The following is a 12,362-nucleotide window of genomic DNA, read 5'->3' as shown; positions in this document are numbered from 1 at the left end:
TTTCGGACTTTTTTCAAAATCCATGAAGCGAGATTTGATTAATTTCGTTCTATGTTCCAGTACTGCAAGAATCTACTAATTTTTAAAAAAAAAAATTCGATAACATAAAGGAAAAATTGTTATCGTAGTAAAAAGCAGTAGCTTCTTGCAGGTTCTGGAACAAAGCAAATGTGTGCAGTCCGATTCTATTTTTAGCTCGATGATTGGGACTTCATTTTTATTGCAGACAGTTCGAGCTTCATACAATACCAATTGTTTAGAAGTTTTAGTTGTCTGATATGCAGGAAATGTAAGACAACATCCCGACGACAGTTCTAACAACTTTGGTCTGTTCCAGAAACTGCAAGAATCTACTTATTTTTACTACGATAACAATTTTTCCTTTATGTTATCGGAAAAAAAACAGAAATTAGTAGATTTTTGCAGTACTGGAACATACCAAAATGAAAATAAACAGGTGTGTAAATAAAAACACAAACATCATCTCTATTGGATCGACGGAATGGGTACAAATGCTGATGAAAAGATAGGATCTTTCACGACTTCCTTTGCATTGGTCCAAATCCTAATGAAAAGATCGGATCTTTCACGACTTCCTTTGAACCAATGCAAAAGATGACATGAAATCACGTCATCGCAAAGAACCCCTTCCGTCAAATTTTGCTGGGTTGTTATTTTCATCTTATGGAATCCCTCTGCCATAGAAATGTGTAAAAAAACGACAATTTTATTACAAATTTTGCAGGAATAAAAAGTCCGAAGAATATTTGAAATCCTTAAGGAAAATGTGTTAGATATGATTAACTATGACATTTTATTTCCGAAGTTTGGACGGAAATAGCTAACAGCAGTCCTTCTTCAACAATATTTGAGGTCTAATATGAAAATAAATGTTGTCAGCGTTTGGAAATGCAAAGAAATGTAATTCGGGCTAAGGTAAAGTTATCACATTTTTGGTTCCTACTTGGTAGAAATCGCAAGTTTCGTTTTATATTTGACATAAATTGTATTGAAGTTTTAGAATGCGGTTTCAAAAATCATTTTTTGTTTTGTAGGCAAAAATTGAAAATTTTGAATGCTGTTGAAATAGATTTTCTGGGTTTTATGAGAATATACATACAGTATTTTTTGCTTAGAGGCAGTTTACACTATATATCAATGTCATATGACACGAAATAAAAACATTCCATATCTACCCACGCAGGCAACGTGAAGACTTAATTCTATTATATTTTTGATGGTGTGGACGCACAGAGTAAATGGCGTAAAGAAAATCTCCAATATTGCTCATATTAGCAAAAATATAACGAGGGAAAATTTCATGTCATATGACATTTACATATAGTGTAAACTACCCCTTACCTGCACAATCAAAAATGGCACGACTTCTTGTGCAGCAATCCCCAAAATGCAGGAAGCTTAAATTCGCTTACCTGCCCAACAAGGCCGATATCTTCAATATTACTTACGTGCATATGATGTGCAGCTATAAGCTATGCTGAAAGAATAATGTGAGAGGCATTTCAAGTTCGGCAAAGAAAACGTTGCAAATTTTTACAATTCATTATCTTTTCTTGTGTTGTATTTGTTTTGCACACTTCTTATCAGTACAAAATCAGAGTGGTTGAATTTTATACTTGTTGTGAGTTCGCAAAAAAATTTAAAATTTTTTCTTGTGCAGATATATGTCAGAATGTCATATCGAATTTGACACTAGTACAAGGTGGCGCAAAAGTAATCCTCCTATCAGAAAATGCTATAATTTTTGCGATTGGCCCCTAATGTCCGTTCTGTTTTGACATTTGTGTAGTAAACACATGAGAAATACACGTTGATAAACAATGTTACGCTACACTGCTCCAGGACGCGGAATATTGGTGACTATTTATTTGACCAATAATCGGTCGGTGACTTTGGCACAACGTGATTTTCGTCGCAGACGTTTAGCCGCACGCTTCGAAGAGACTGACACAACACGAGATGCTGCCAGGCATGGCGGACCCCGGAGTATCCGTTCTGCAGAGAATACTGCTGCTGTAGCCGAAGATTACATGGAAGCGCCGTCGATATACATAGACCAGACGACGTGCCACGCATGTGGGTATACATATGTTGACTGTCTTTAGAGCGAATTTTGGTACAAGATTTGAAGATGTTTCCGTACAAAGTCCAGGCGGAGCATCAGCTGTTAGATGCTGACCGCCAATCGCGTCTAACATACGATCCAGCCATCCTTAATCACCACCAAGAGGAAGATGATTTTTCATCAAAAATAATCATGAGTGATGAGGCGCTCCAGACTTCTTTTTGTGGGGCTTTTTGAAGTCGCGGGTTTATGTCAACAAGCCTCAGACTACTTCAGCTCTTAAAGTCAATATCCGCCAAGAATGTGAGAACCTATCGCCGGAAGTGTTGGCCAAAGTGATGGAAAATGCCATAAAAAGAGTTCAAATGACAATAAACTGTGGCGGCGGCCATTTATCTGATATCATATTCTCGACTTGATGTAAAAAATTAAAAGACCAAATAAAAATAATCCACAAGAAAAATCAAATTTTTTCATTTTTTTTTTAACTACAGCCAAAAAACTTCGGAAGATTACTTTTGCGCCACCTTGTATTGTTTACATTTACGAAATCCACTCGATTTCATCTGTCAATTCCTTTGTGTATACGTCAAACGAAAACTCATCTGAAATCGATTGGATTTTATTTGACGTTTAAGCAATGGAATTGACAGTTGAAATCGAGTGGATTTCGTAAATGTAAACATAGTATAAATGTTATATTTTGTAAAAATATGGCAATATCAAGCAAAAAAATCTGTATACCTCAAGTTTTCTTAAATCTGTGTGGTTAATTTGAATTTGCTGACAATTTTTTCTTGCTTTTGGCGCAGCATACTTTCGGGCGCAGTTTAAATTTTAAAAGTAATACAAAGTTCCTTTTCATTTATCTGACACTTCCCAGCAAAAAAGTTTGGAAGTAGTGCAATGCAGATTTATGATTTCAATACATCTTTCGACGCAGTCCTCACGGAGTTATGAAAATGCACTGCGTTCGATACATTTTGGAAGCACTCGCTTGATCCCTAGCCAAGCAAGCCAATTTTTTGATCCCTACAGTCGCAGTCTTTTTTTCTGAACACAAGAAAGAGTGTTAAAATTCTAAGAATTTGTTTTATAAAAAATAAAGAAATACAAACTAAAGTTATGAACATTGCTGTAATTAACGAGACGCAAACTATTTTTGAAGTGGAGTTGGAGTTTTTTGGAAATCTGAACTGAAGTAGTAAAAAAAATTAAAAACCATTTGGATGATGAAGCAATATCAATTTCGATATCATAAAAAGCAGAGTAGAGGAAGTAAACTTATGGGTACTTTACACGATATGTTTTTTACATATGAGTTGTCACTTCTCCCATACAAAATGTATATGCAAAGTGACAACTCATATGTAAAAAACATATCGTGTAACCCTGCGTTTACACATGACAGGACAGTTGAGTACATGTATTGATTGTCAAAAACCCAAAACTTGGCTGTGTGACGTAGGCGTCCAGACAACTGCAAAAACAGTTGTAAAATTATGAATGAAAATCATCGATTTCTTTTATTTTCCGTTCACATATTTTGTTTTTCTTCATATTCTTTTGTTTTCAACACATTTCAATTATTATCTCACACATTTTTACAAAATATGTCAAAAATTTCAAAAATTTGTTAAACCTACTGTATGTGAAAAAATGATGGACAGCTGGGAGACAAACCATGATGAAATAATAAGGTGGCGTAAAACTGCCAGCTGATTGGTTTCAATCTGTCAAATTTTTTGTTATTGTGAATAAATTGTATGAAAACGTAAACAAACATTTTGACATATTGAAGAATTTTTGGCCAAAACAGTGTTGTATTTGTGCTACTTACGTGACCTGTTAAATAGATCTTGGAGACAAACGACAAATATATGTATGTGTTAGTAAATCAGAGTTGTATTTGCAGACAGTCTGTCTTGTGTAAACGCCTAGTTAAGTACCCATTAGTTACGATCAAATTTAATGGAGAGTTTTTATAATTTGTGTTATATGCTGTTTATATTAAAGCTTTTTGCAGGGTTAACCTTCCTCATAAGGATTTGTTTGAAATATAAGCAATGGAATTGACATTTAAAACCCAGTCGGTTTGTTAAATCCGGTTATATATAAACGGGGTATTAATGTAATAAAGTTAATATTCTTGTTTTACACGAAATATGGACATTTATTTGTGAGGAAATTAAAAAATTGGAAAACTTCAACTCAAAATTTCTGAAAAATGGATTGAACGGATGCCGGCATAAATTGAAGACTCTACCAGCTGACGGATAAATCTGAAATGTTTACCACAGGTAGGTCTTTACGTCCTGATTACAAAAATATCAAGTTTGTTGGGCGGAAGTCCATACTTCCCGAGATATGGGCATCTGTAGTTCCGAAAATTCCCTTGTTAAAGTAAGAAAAAAAAAACTAAATTAAAAAAAAATGTTTTTCCCGTGCCCTAAATTGGCTCCTGTCCATAGAAGGAAAAACTTACAATTTAAAAAAATTTGATTTTTTCCGCCAGCTGGTAGAGTCTTCAATTTGTTCCTGGGCCGCATATCAATGACCAATCAGCTGGACATCACAATTTGTCATGTTACCCTGCCACTTTATTAACACATGTTTTTGTTTTCGTTTTGATCGGTCACTTCATCGTGTATTTTGTTTCACACAGGTTTTTACCTGTTTGCACAGTTTTACTGTGTTATGAAATTAAATTAATTAAAATTATAATTCATCTCCATCAAAATCTCTAATAAAATCACATCCAAGATTTCACACACAATGTCTAAAGCTGGCTCGGATGTATTGGCGGTCCTTAGAGGACTGCAAATAGTTTTGGAACAAATGGTAAGTATTCGTTTATCTTAGAAAAACATTCCAAAGACTAAAATGTTCCCACTCTAATTTCGCAACAAGCAACGTGAACATCGCGAACTAAGCCGTCACCTGTGGGCCAATTCCAGCATACGTGAATTACTCGAAGAAAACCTTCGTTTGGGTAAGGAATGTTTACAAAAAGCCGGTCAAAATCCCACCGAAGAATTGAAAAAACTACAAGAGCTGTTGAAAGAAACACGGGAACGTTCATGTGTTGTCTTTGAAGGTGTAAAACAGCTGACTGCAGCTAAAATTGCTACAGATTTTAAGATGACTCAGATACAATTGCCATCATTCACAGCAGCAGCAGCAGCAGGTGAGGAGAAGATGAGTGGGCGACCTGAACAACAGATGACAAATTCATCAGTTGAATATCAACAAGCCATTCAGAAAGAAAGGAAATCACCCTTGAGCACAGGTGGTAAAATAGATGCAGCTAATTTAGATGTGTCCTCCATAACTCTAAAAGAAATGGAAGAAATTCTATCGAGACGTTTGGAAATAAGAAAACGTGAAAGTATGGAAAGTCAAAAAGCAGAAAAGAAAAGTGAAACAACCATTGAAACAGAACCAAAACAAAGTCCATCTGCGGCAGCTAGTTCTTCGGCCCCTGTTACAGAGTCCATGAAAGCAGATTCTGTTTATGTTAAAAATATGTTATCATTTGTGGCAGGAGCACCCGCTGCCACAGGCGATTCCACTGCAGCTTCCCAAATTGAATTGCCTTCCTTAACCAAAGTGTCGAAACAGAGGAAAGTACCCTCCAGTCGCATTGGCAGAATGGCCTCGTTTGGTGGTCTCTTTGCTGGTTTGGGCATTGGAACTATAAATGAGCTAACCAAAGGTGCCTTGGGTCTAGGAGGCTCCACAAATGTCAAAGATGCCTTACTAAGTCCCGCCAATGCTGATCGCATTGTGGACACCCTGTGCAAAGTGCGTGGAGCAGCCTTGAAAATAGGACAAATTCTATCAATACAAGATTCCAAAGTTGTGTCACCCCAACTGGCCAAGGCTTTTGAACGAGTAAGACAATCAGCTGATTACATGCCCGATTGGCAAGTGGAGCGCGTCATGAACACAGAATTGGGCCCACAATGGCGTGATTTATTCCAAAGTTTCGAAGATAAACCTTTTGCCGCTGCCTCCATTGGCCAAGTACATCGTGGCGTGCTAAAAAATGGAATGCATGTTGCTGTAAAGATTCAATATCCTGGTGTTGCCAAGAGTATTGAAAGTGATATTGATAATTTAGTGGGTATGCTGAAGGTATGGGATGTCTTCCCTAAGGGTTTCTTTATTGACAATTTGGTCAAAGTTGCGAAAAGGGAATTGAATTGGGAAGTGGATTACACACGTGAAGCAGATTATACGGAAAAGTTTAAGGAAATGATTGCCCCCTATGAGGAGTACTATGCACCTTTGGTTATTCGGGATATAACAACGAGTAGTGTGCTGACGACAGAGTTAGTTCCGGGTGTACCATTGGATAAATGTTTCGAAATGAGGTGAGTAAGAGAAAGTAAATATTGTTGTTTGTTCTATTGGATAGTCTTGAGATATGTTTCGAATGTTATTAGTATGCCTATAAATAGGTGTATAGATAGAACAAAATTCTGGAGAACATAACCTCAAAAGGCTCCTTGAAACATTAAAAAAAAAACAGTCTACAAACTTTTGCTAAATGAGAAATGGGTCTCAAGAAACACAGTGCCAGAATGGGTCTCTAGAAACATAATTTCTATCAGAATTGGTCTGTAGAAGCACCCTTTCTTTCAGAATGGGTCTCTAGAAACATCATTTCTATCAGAATTGGTCTGTAGAAGTATCCTTTCTATCAGAATGGGTCTCTAGGAGCACCCTTTCTCTCGGAATGGGTCTCTAGAAGCACCCTTTCTCTCGGAATGGGTCTCTAGAAGCACCCTTTCTTTCGGAATGGGTCTCTAGAAGCACCCTTTCTTTCAGAATGAGTCTCTAGAAGAACCATTTCTCTCAGAGTGGGTCCATAAAAACATTCTTTATTTCAGAATGGGTCTCTAGAAGCATCCTTTCTTTCAGAATGGGTCTAAAGAAGCTCATTTTCTTTCAGTATGGGTCTTACAGAATGGGTCTATAGAAGCACCCTTTCTTTCAGAATGGGTCTATAGAAGCGCCCTTTCTTTCAGAATGGGTCTATAGAAGTACTCTTTCTTTCAGAATGGGTCCAAAGAAGAATACTTTCTCTCAGAATGGGTCTATAGAAGTATCCTTTCACACAGAATGGTTCTATAGAAGTATCACATCTCTCAGAATGGGTCTACAAAATCATTCTTTCTTTCAGAAAGGATATATAGAAGCATCCTTTCGTTCGGAATGGGTCTGTAGAAGCATCCTTTCTCTCAGAATGGGTCTACAGAAGTATCCTTTCTCTCAGAATGGGTGTAAAGAAGCACCCTTTCTTTCAGAATGGGTCTATAGAAGCACCCATTTTTCAGAATGGCTCTATAAAAGCACCATATCTTTCACAATGGGTCTATAGAAGCATCACTTCATTCCGAATGGGTCTACAGAAGCATCCTTTCTTTCAAAATGGATCTATAGAAGCATCCTTTCGTTCAGAATGGGCCTATGGAAGCAATCCGTCTCTCAGAATGGGACTATAGAAGGATCCTTTCTCTCATAATGGGTCTATAGAAGAAGAACAATTTCTCTCAGAATGGGTCTATAAAAGCATCCTTTCTTTCAGAAGGGGTATATAGAAGCACCCTTTCTTTCAGAACGGGGATTTAGAAGCACCATTTCTTTCAGAATGGGTCTATAGAAGCCCCTTTCTTTAAGAATGGGTCTCTAGAAGCATCTTTTCAGAATGGGTCTCTAGAAGCATTCTTTCAGAATGGGTATATAGAAGCACACTTTCTTTCATAATGGGTCTTTAGCAGCACCCTTTATTTCAAAATGGGTCTCTAGAAGCATCCTTTCAGAATGGGTCTCTAGAAGCATCCTTTCAGAATGTGTCTCTAGAAGCATCCTTTCTTTCAGAATGGGTATATAGAAACATCTTTTCTCTCAGAATGGGCCTATAGAAGCACCCTTACTTTCAGAAAGGGTTTATAGAAGCACCCTTACTTTCAGAAAGGGCTTATATAGAAGCACCCTTACTTTCAGAAAGGGTTTATAGAAGCACCCTTACTTTCAGAAAGGGTTTATAGAAGCACCCTTTCTTTCAGAATGGGTCTATAGAAGCGCCCTTTCTTACAGAATGGGTCTATAGAAGCACCCTTTCTTTCAGAATGGGTCTACGGAAGCACCTTTTCTTTCAGTATCGGCCTATAGAGGCACCATTTCTTGCAGAATGGGTCTATAGAAGCACTCTTTCTTTCAGAATCGGTCAATAGAAGCACCCTTTCTCTCAGAAGGGGTCTATAGAAGCACCATTTCTTTCAGAATGGGTCTATAGAAGCACCATTTCTTGCAGTATGGGTCTAAAGAAGCACCCTTTCTTACAGAATGGGTCTATGGAAGCACCCTTTCTCTCAGAAGGGGTCTATAGAAGCACCCTTTATTTAAGAATGGGTCTCTAGAAGCATCCTTTCTTTCAGAATGGGTATATAGAAGCACCCTTTCTCTCAGAGTGGGTCTCTAGAAACATCCTTTATTTCAGAATGGGTCTCTAGAAGCATTCTTTCTTTCAGAAATGGTTTTTAGAAGCACCCTTATTTTCAGAAAGGGTTTTTAGAAGCAACCTTATTTTCAGAAAGGGTTTTTAGAAGCACCCTTACTTTCAGAAAGGGTTTTTAGAAGCACCCTTACTTTCAGAAATGGCTTTTAGAAGCACCCCTACTTTCAGAAAGGGTTTATAGAAGCACCCGTACTTTCAGAAAGGGTTTTTAGAAGCACCCTTACTTTCAGAAAGGGTTTTTAGAAGCACCCTTACTTTCGGAAAGGGTTTTTAGAAGCACCCTTACTTTCAGAAAGGGTTTTTAGAAGCACCCTTACTTTCAGAAAGGGTTTTTAGAAGAAAGGGTTTTTAGAAGCACCCCCTTACTTTAAGAAAGGGTTTTTAGTATGGGCTTCTTTCAGTATGGGCCTATAGAAGCACCCTTTCTTGCAGAATGGGTCTATAGAAGCACCCTTTCTTGCAGAATGGGTCTATAGAAGCACCCTTTCTTTCAGAATCGGTCTATAGAAGCACCCTTTCTCTCAGAAGGGGTCTATAGAAGCACCCTTTCTCTCAGAAGGGGTCTATAGAAGCACCATTTCTTTCAGAATGGGTCTATAGAAGCACCTTTTCTTGCAGTATGGGTCTGAAGAATACACCTTTCTTTCTGAATGGGTCTATAGAAGCAACTTTTCTTTCAGTATGGGCCTATAGAGCCATCATTTCTTGCAGAATGGGTCTATAGAAGCACCCTTTCTTTCAGAATCGGTCTATAGAAGCAACCTTTCTCTCAGAAGGGATCTATGGAAGCACTCTTTCTTTCAGAATGGGTCTAAAGAAGCACCCTTTCTTTCATAATGGGTATACAGAATACACCTTTCTTTCCGAATGGGTCTATAGAAGCACCTTTTCTTTCAGTATGTGTCTATAGAAGCACCATTTCTTGCAGAATGGGTCTATAGAAGCACCCTTTCTATCAGAATGGGTCTACAGAAGCACCCTTTCTTTCAGAAGGGGTCTATAGTAACACCCTTTCTTACAGAATGGGTCTATAGAAGCACCCTTTCTTTCAGAATTGGTCTATACAATCACATTTTCTTTCAGTATGGGTCTTTAGAAGTGTCTTGGATGCCTTCACAATTTCACCTGAAGTCCTAAGGATGTGTCTAGGTGATTGATCTTCCATCACAACGTGGTTGTTACGGTGACTCGACTGATAACATGCCCGCAGATACTGTCTAGTCAACAACACATTATGTTGCCTAACTGACAGCGTCCTGGTCTCCTCATTCTCAAGATGACACACATATGTCAGCTGGACGTACCCGTAGCAGTTCGAAGAGCATCCTATTTCAAGACTGCGGTTTCTTTGTACCGGATTGGATCGAAACCAAAAGCGGAAGTTGTCGCTGTGTGTCGCTTAGGAAGGAATTCCAGACCGGACCGATTAATTGAAGACAGAGCGGGCAATAGCCGATTGCGGGTTGAGATACGTTGGGGGAAGCCTGACGGGAGGAAACTTAAAAGTTTAAACATTAGGATGTCTTTGCAGGTCGCCATGATTCACCGCTAGCCGCTGTAATTTCCTCACCTCTTGGGACACGTGGGTTATATAGTTGACTTTTTCCTCTAATTTTAAATCCATTCGACCTATTAACTTATCCAACCTTGTTTCTATTTCCAGCTATGATCATCGTCGTCATATCGGTGAATCGGTATTGAAATTGTGTCTACGCGAACTCTTCGAATTCCAATGTATGCAAACAGATCCGAATTGGTCTAACTTCCTTTATGATGCCAATTCGAGAAGGTTAATGTTGATTGATTTCGGATCCACACGATTCTATCAAAAGGAATTCATTAAGAAATACCGGAGTGTAAGTGAATGAGGAGAGAAAAAGGAGGGCTTTTGATTTCGAATAAATTTGTTTAATTTTGCAGATTATTATGTGTGCCGTTAACAATGATCGCAAGGGGGTATTGGAAATTTCACGCGAAATGGGTTTCCTTACCTCATACGAAACCAAATTGATGGAAGAGGCCCATGTTGATGCTGTTATGATATTGGGTGAAATGTTCCGTTTTGATGGTGAATTTGATTTTGGAAAACAGGTATTTGGGAAAGAAATTACTTGCTAAAGGAAATTTAATTGAATGAAATGTTTGTTGTTTTTTTTTGTTTACAGAACACCACCGAACGTTTGGCCCACTTGGTACCCACAATGGTGGCCCATCGTTTGTGTCCACCACCCGAAGAAATCTATTCAATTCATCGGAAATTATCGGGTATTTTCCTCTTATGTTCCAGGCTGAATATACGTTTGGATTGTCGTCCTCTGTACCATGACATTGTGGTGGGAAAATTTAGGGAATAACACACACATTTTGTTTAGAAAATAAGGTTAAGGTTTAAAGTGATCCTTTTCAAGAGGCAATAAATACTACATTTTTAGTTTTATAACTAATTTTTTAAAAAAGGTAATTTACTAACAAATTGTTGTAATTATTAATTTTATAAAACGTGTGAAAATAAACTGTTAAAGCTCAATGGTTTTATGATTTGTTCTACTTGCTTGCAGTTACCACATTTCAAAGTCAATATCATGCCCAACAACTAACCGCAACACAAAAGTATCATAACAAATGCAAAATTTCAATTCATAAAAACATTTCCTGTTCTATTACCTAAAAGCAAAATCATCAGCAACAACAACAATAGCATCATCATCAAAACCACAATAATGCCAACAATTGTAGAAGAAGGCAAGATAAAGTCCACCTCCATTTTGCACACTCACTCACCAGTAGTTAGACGAAAACTAAATGAAAGCCTATCATCCCATCCCAAGTATCACAACAACAACTATTACCTCCATCATCTACCTTCCAACATTTGGCCATACGCAATGATACATTGTTGTGTAAGGAAATAGCAACTCAGCAGTCACATCTCATCAAAATGTTAAGTTTTAATGGGGTCAACTGACAGTTGAGTTTTGTGATCGCCAATCCTTTGGTCAGACGCTGCCATTTTCCATTTTATTTTCTTTTGGTTCGCCCCGCATATTTTATTTCTGCGGTACCCGCCATATCTGATGAGCGTTCCCCTATCCACCACCTGGGGAGGCGTCCGATGGGAGAGAAAATGATGGAAAAAAATAACTCCGCACGGATGATGGCATCAACTTCCCTTTATTCATCTATTGCAGTAGAATGTCCTGACGTCGGTTACTCTCACATAGTAATTTTTAGGGACACTTCCGAAATATAATTTTTTGTCTTATAGTACGTATATATAACCGGATTTAACAAACCCGCTTGGTTTCAAATGTCAATTCCATTGCTTATATTTCAAAGAAGGTTAACCCTACAAAAGGCTATAACATAACATAGCCTTAGATGGCATTTTTGGTGTCGTTTTTCTACCTTTCTAAACTTTCTCCTTTATAGACTTTTATGTTGGGTAAAAAATAAAATATTTACAATGCCTTTAAAAATACCAATCTATTTATATTTAACACTCTGCCAAAGCCAAAACCATTACGGCAATAGCTCATTTCATTAGTAGCCAGCTGTTAGTTTGAATTCGTTAGAGTTTTTTTAAGGATTTGAAAATTAAGCACTCTAAAAATATACTGAATCAAATAACTACACAGTGCTACAAAATGTTTAGCTCATGAGTTATGGGAAATGTATGGGTTTAATAGGCAGTGATACTCTGATAGACTCTCTAAAGTCCTTTATAAAGAAAGTAAAGTGGTTCGATCATCA

General features: G+C 37.6%; 1 protein-coding gene across 1 annotated transcript; it reads left to right on the top strand.

Moving 5' to 3' along the window:
- The first annotated feature begins 4,691 nt into the window (after window positions 1-4,691).
- Coq8 (ubiquinone biosynthesis protein COQ8, mitochondrial) lies at window positions 4,692-11,139 on the top strand. The gene is made up of 5 exons (XM_073971957.1): window positions 4,692-4,927; window positions 4,997-6,462; window positions 10,276-10,468; window positions 10,533-10,703; window positions 10,778-11,139. The coding sequence occupies exons 1-5, from the start codon at window positions 4,862-4,864 to the stop codon at window positions 10,964-10,966; spliced, it is 2,085 nt and encodes a 694-aa protein (XP_073828058.1). The 5' UTR covers window positions 4,692-4,861; the 3' UTR covers window positions 10,967-11,139.
- Window positions 11,140-12,362: the final 1,223 nt, after the last annotated feature.

The sequence above is a fragment of the Musca autumnalis genome, unplaced genomic scaffold (assembly GCF_047663935.1).
Source record: "Musca autumnalis isolate F117 unplaced genomic scaffold, ASM4766393v1 scaffold_3, whole genome shotgun sequence".
NCBI classification, from domain to species: domain Eukaryota; kingdom Metazoa; phylum Arthropoda; class Insecta; order Diptera; family Muscidae; genus Musca; species Musca autumnalis.
Note: the sequence above shows the minus strand (reverse complement) of the source record. Positions and strands in the feature narration are given on the sequence as shown.

Coding starts and splice junctions, on each gene's coding strand:
- Coq8 (XM_073971957.1), top strand. CDS start 4,862: ATGTCTAAAGCTGGCTCGGATGTATTGGCGGTCCTTAGAGGACTGCAA. Junction 4,928..4,996: donor AAATAGTTTTGGAACAAATG/GTAAGTATTCGT, acceptor TTTCGCAACAAG/CAACGTGAACATCGCGAACT. Junction 6,463..10,275: donor GATAAATGTTTCGAAATGAG/GTGAGTAAGAGA, acceptor TTCTATTTCCAG/CTATGATCATCGTCGTCATA.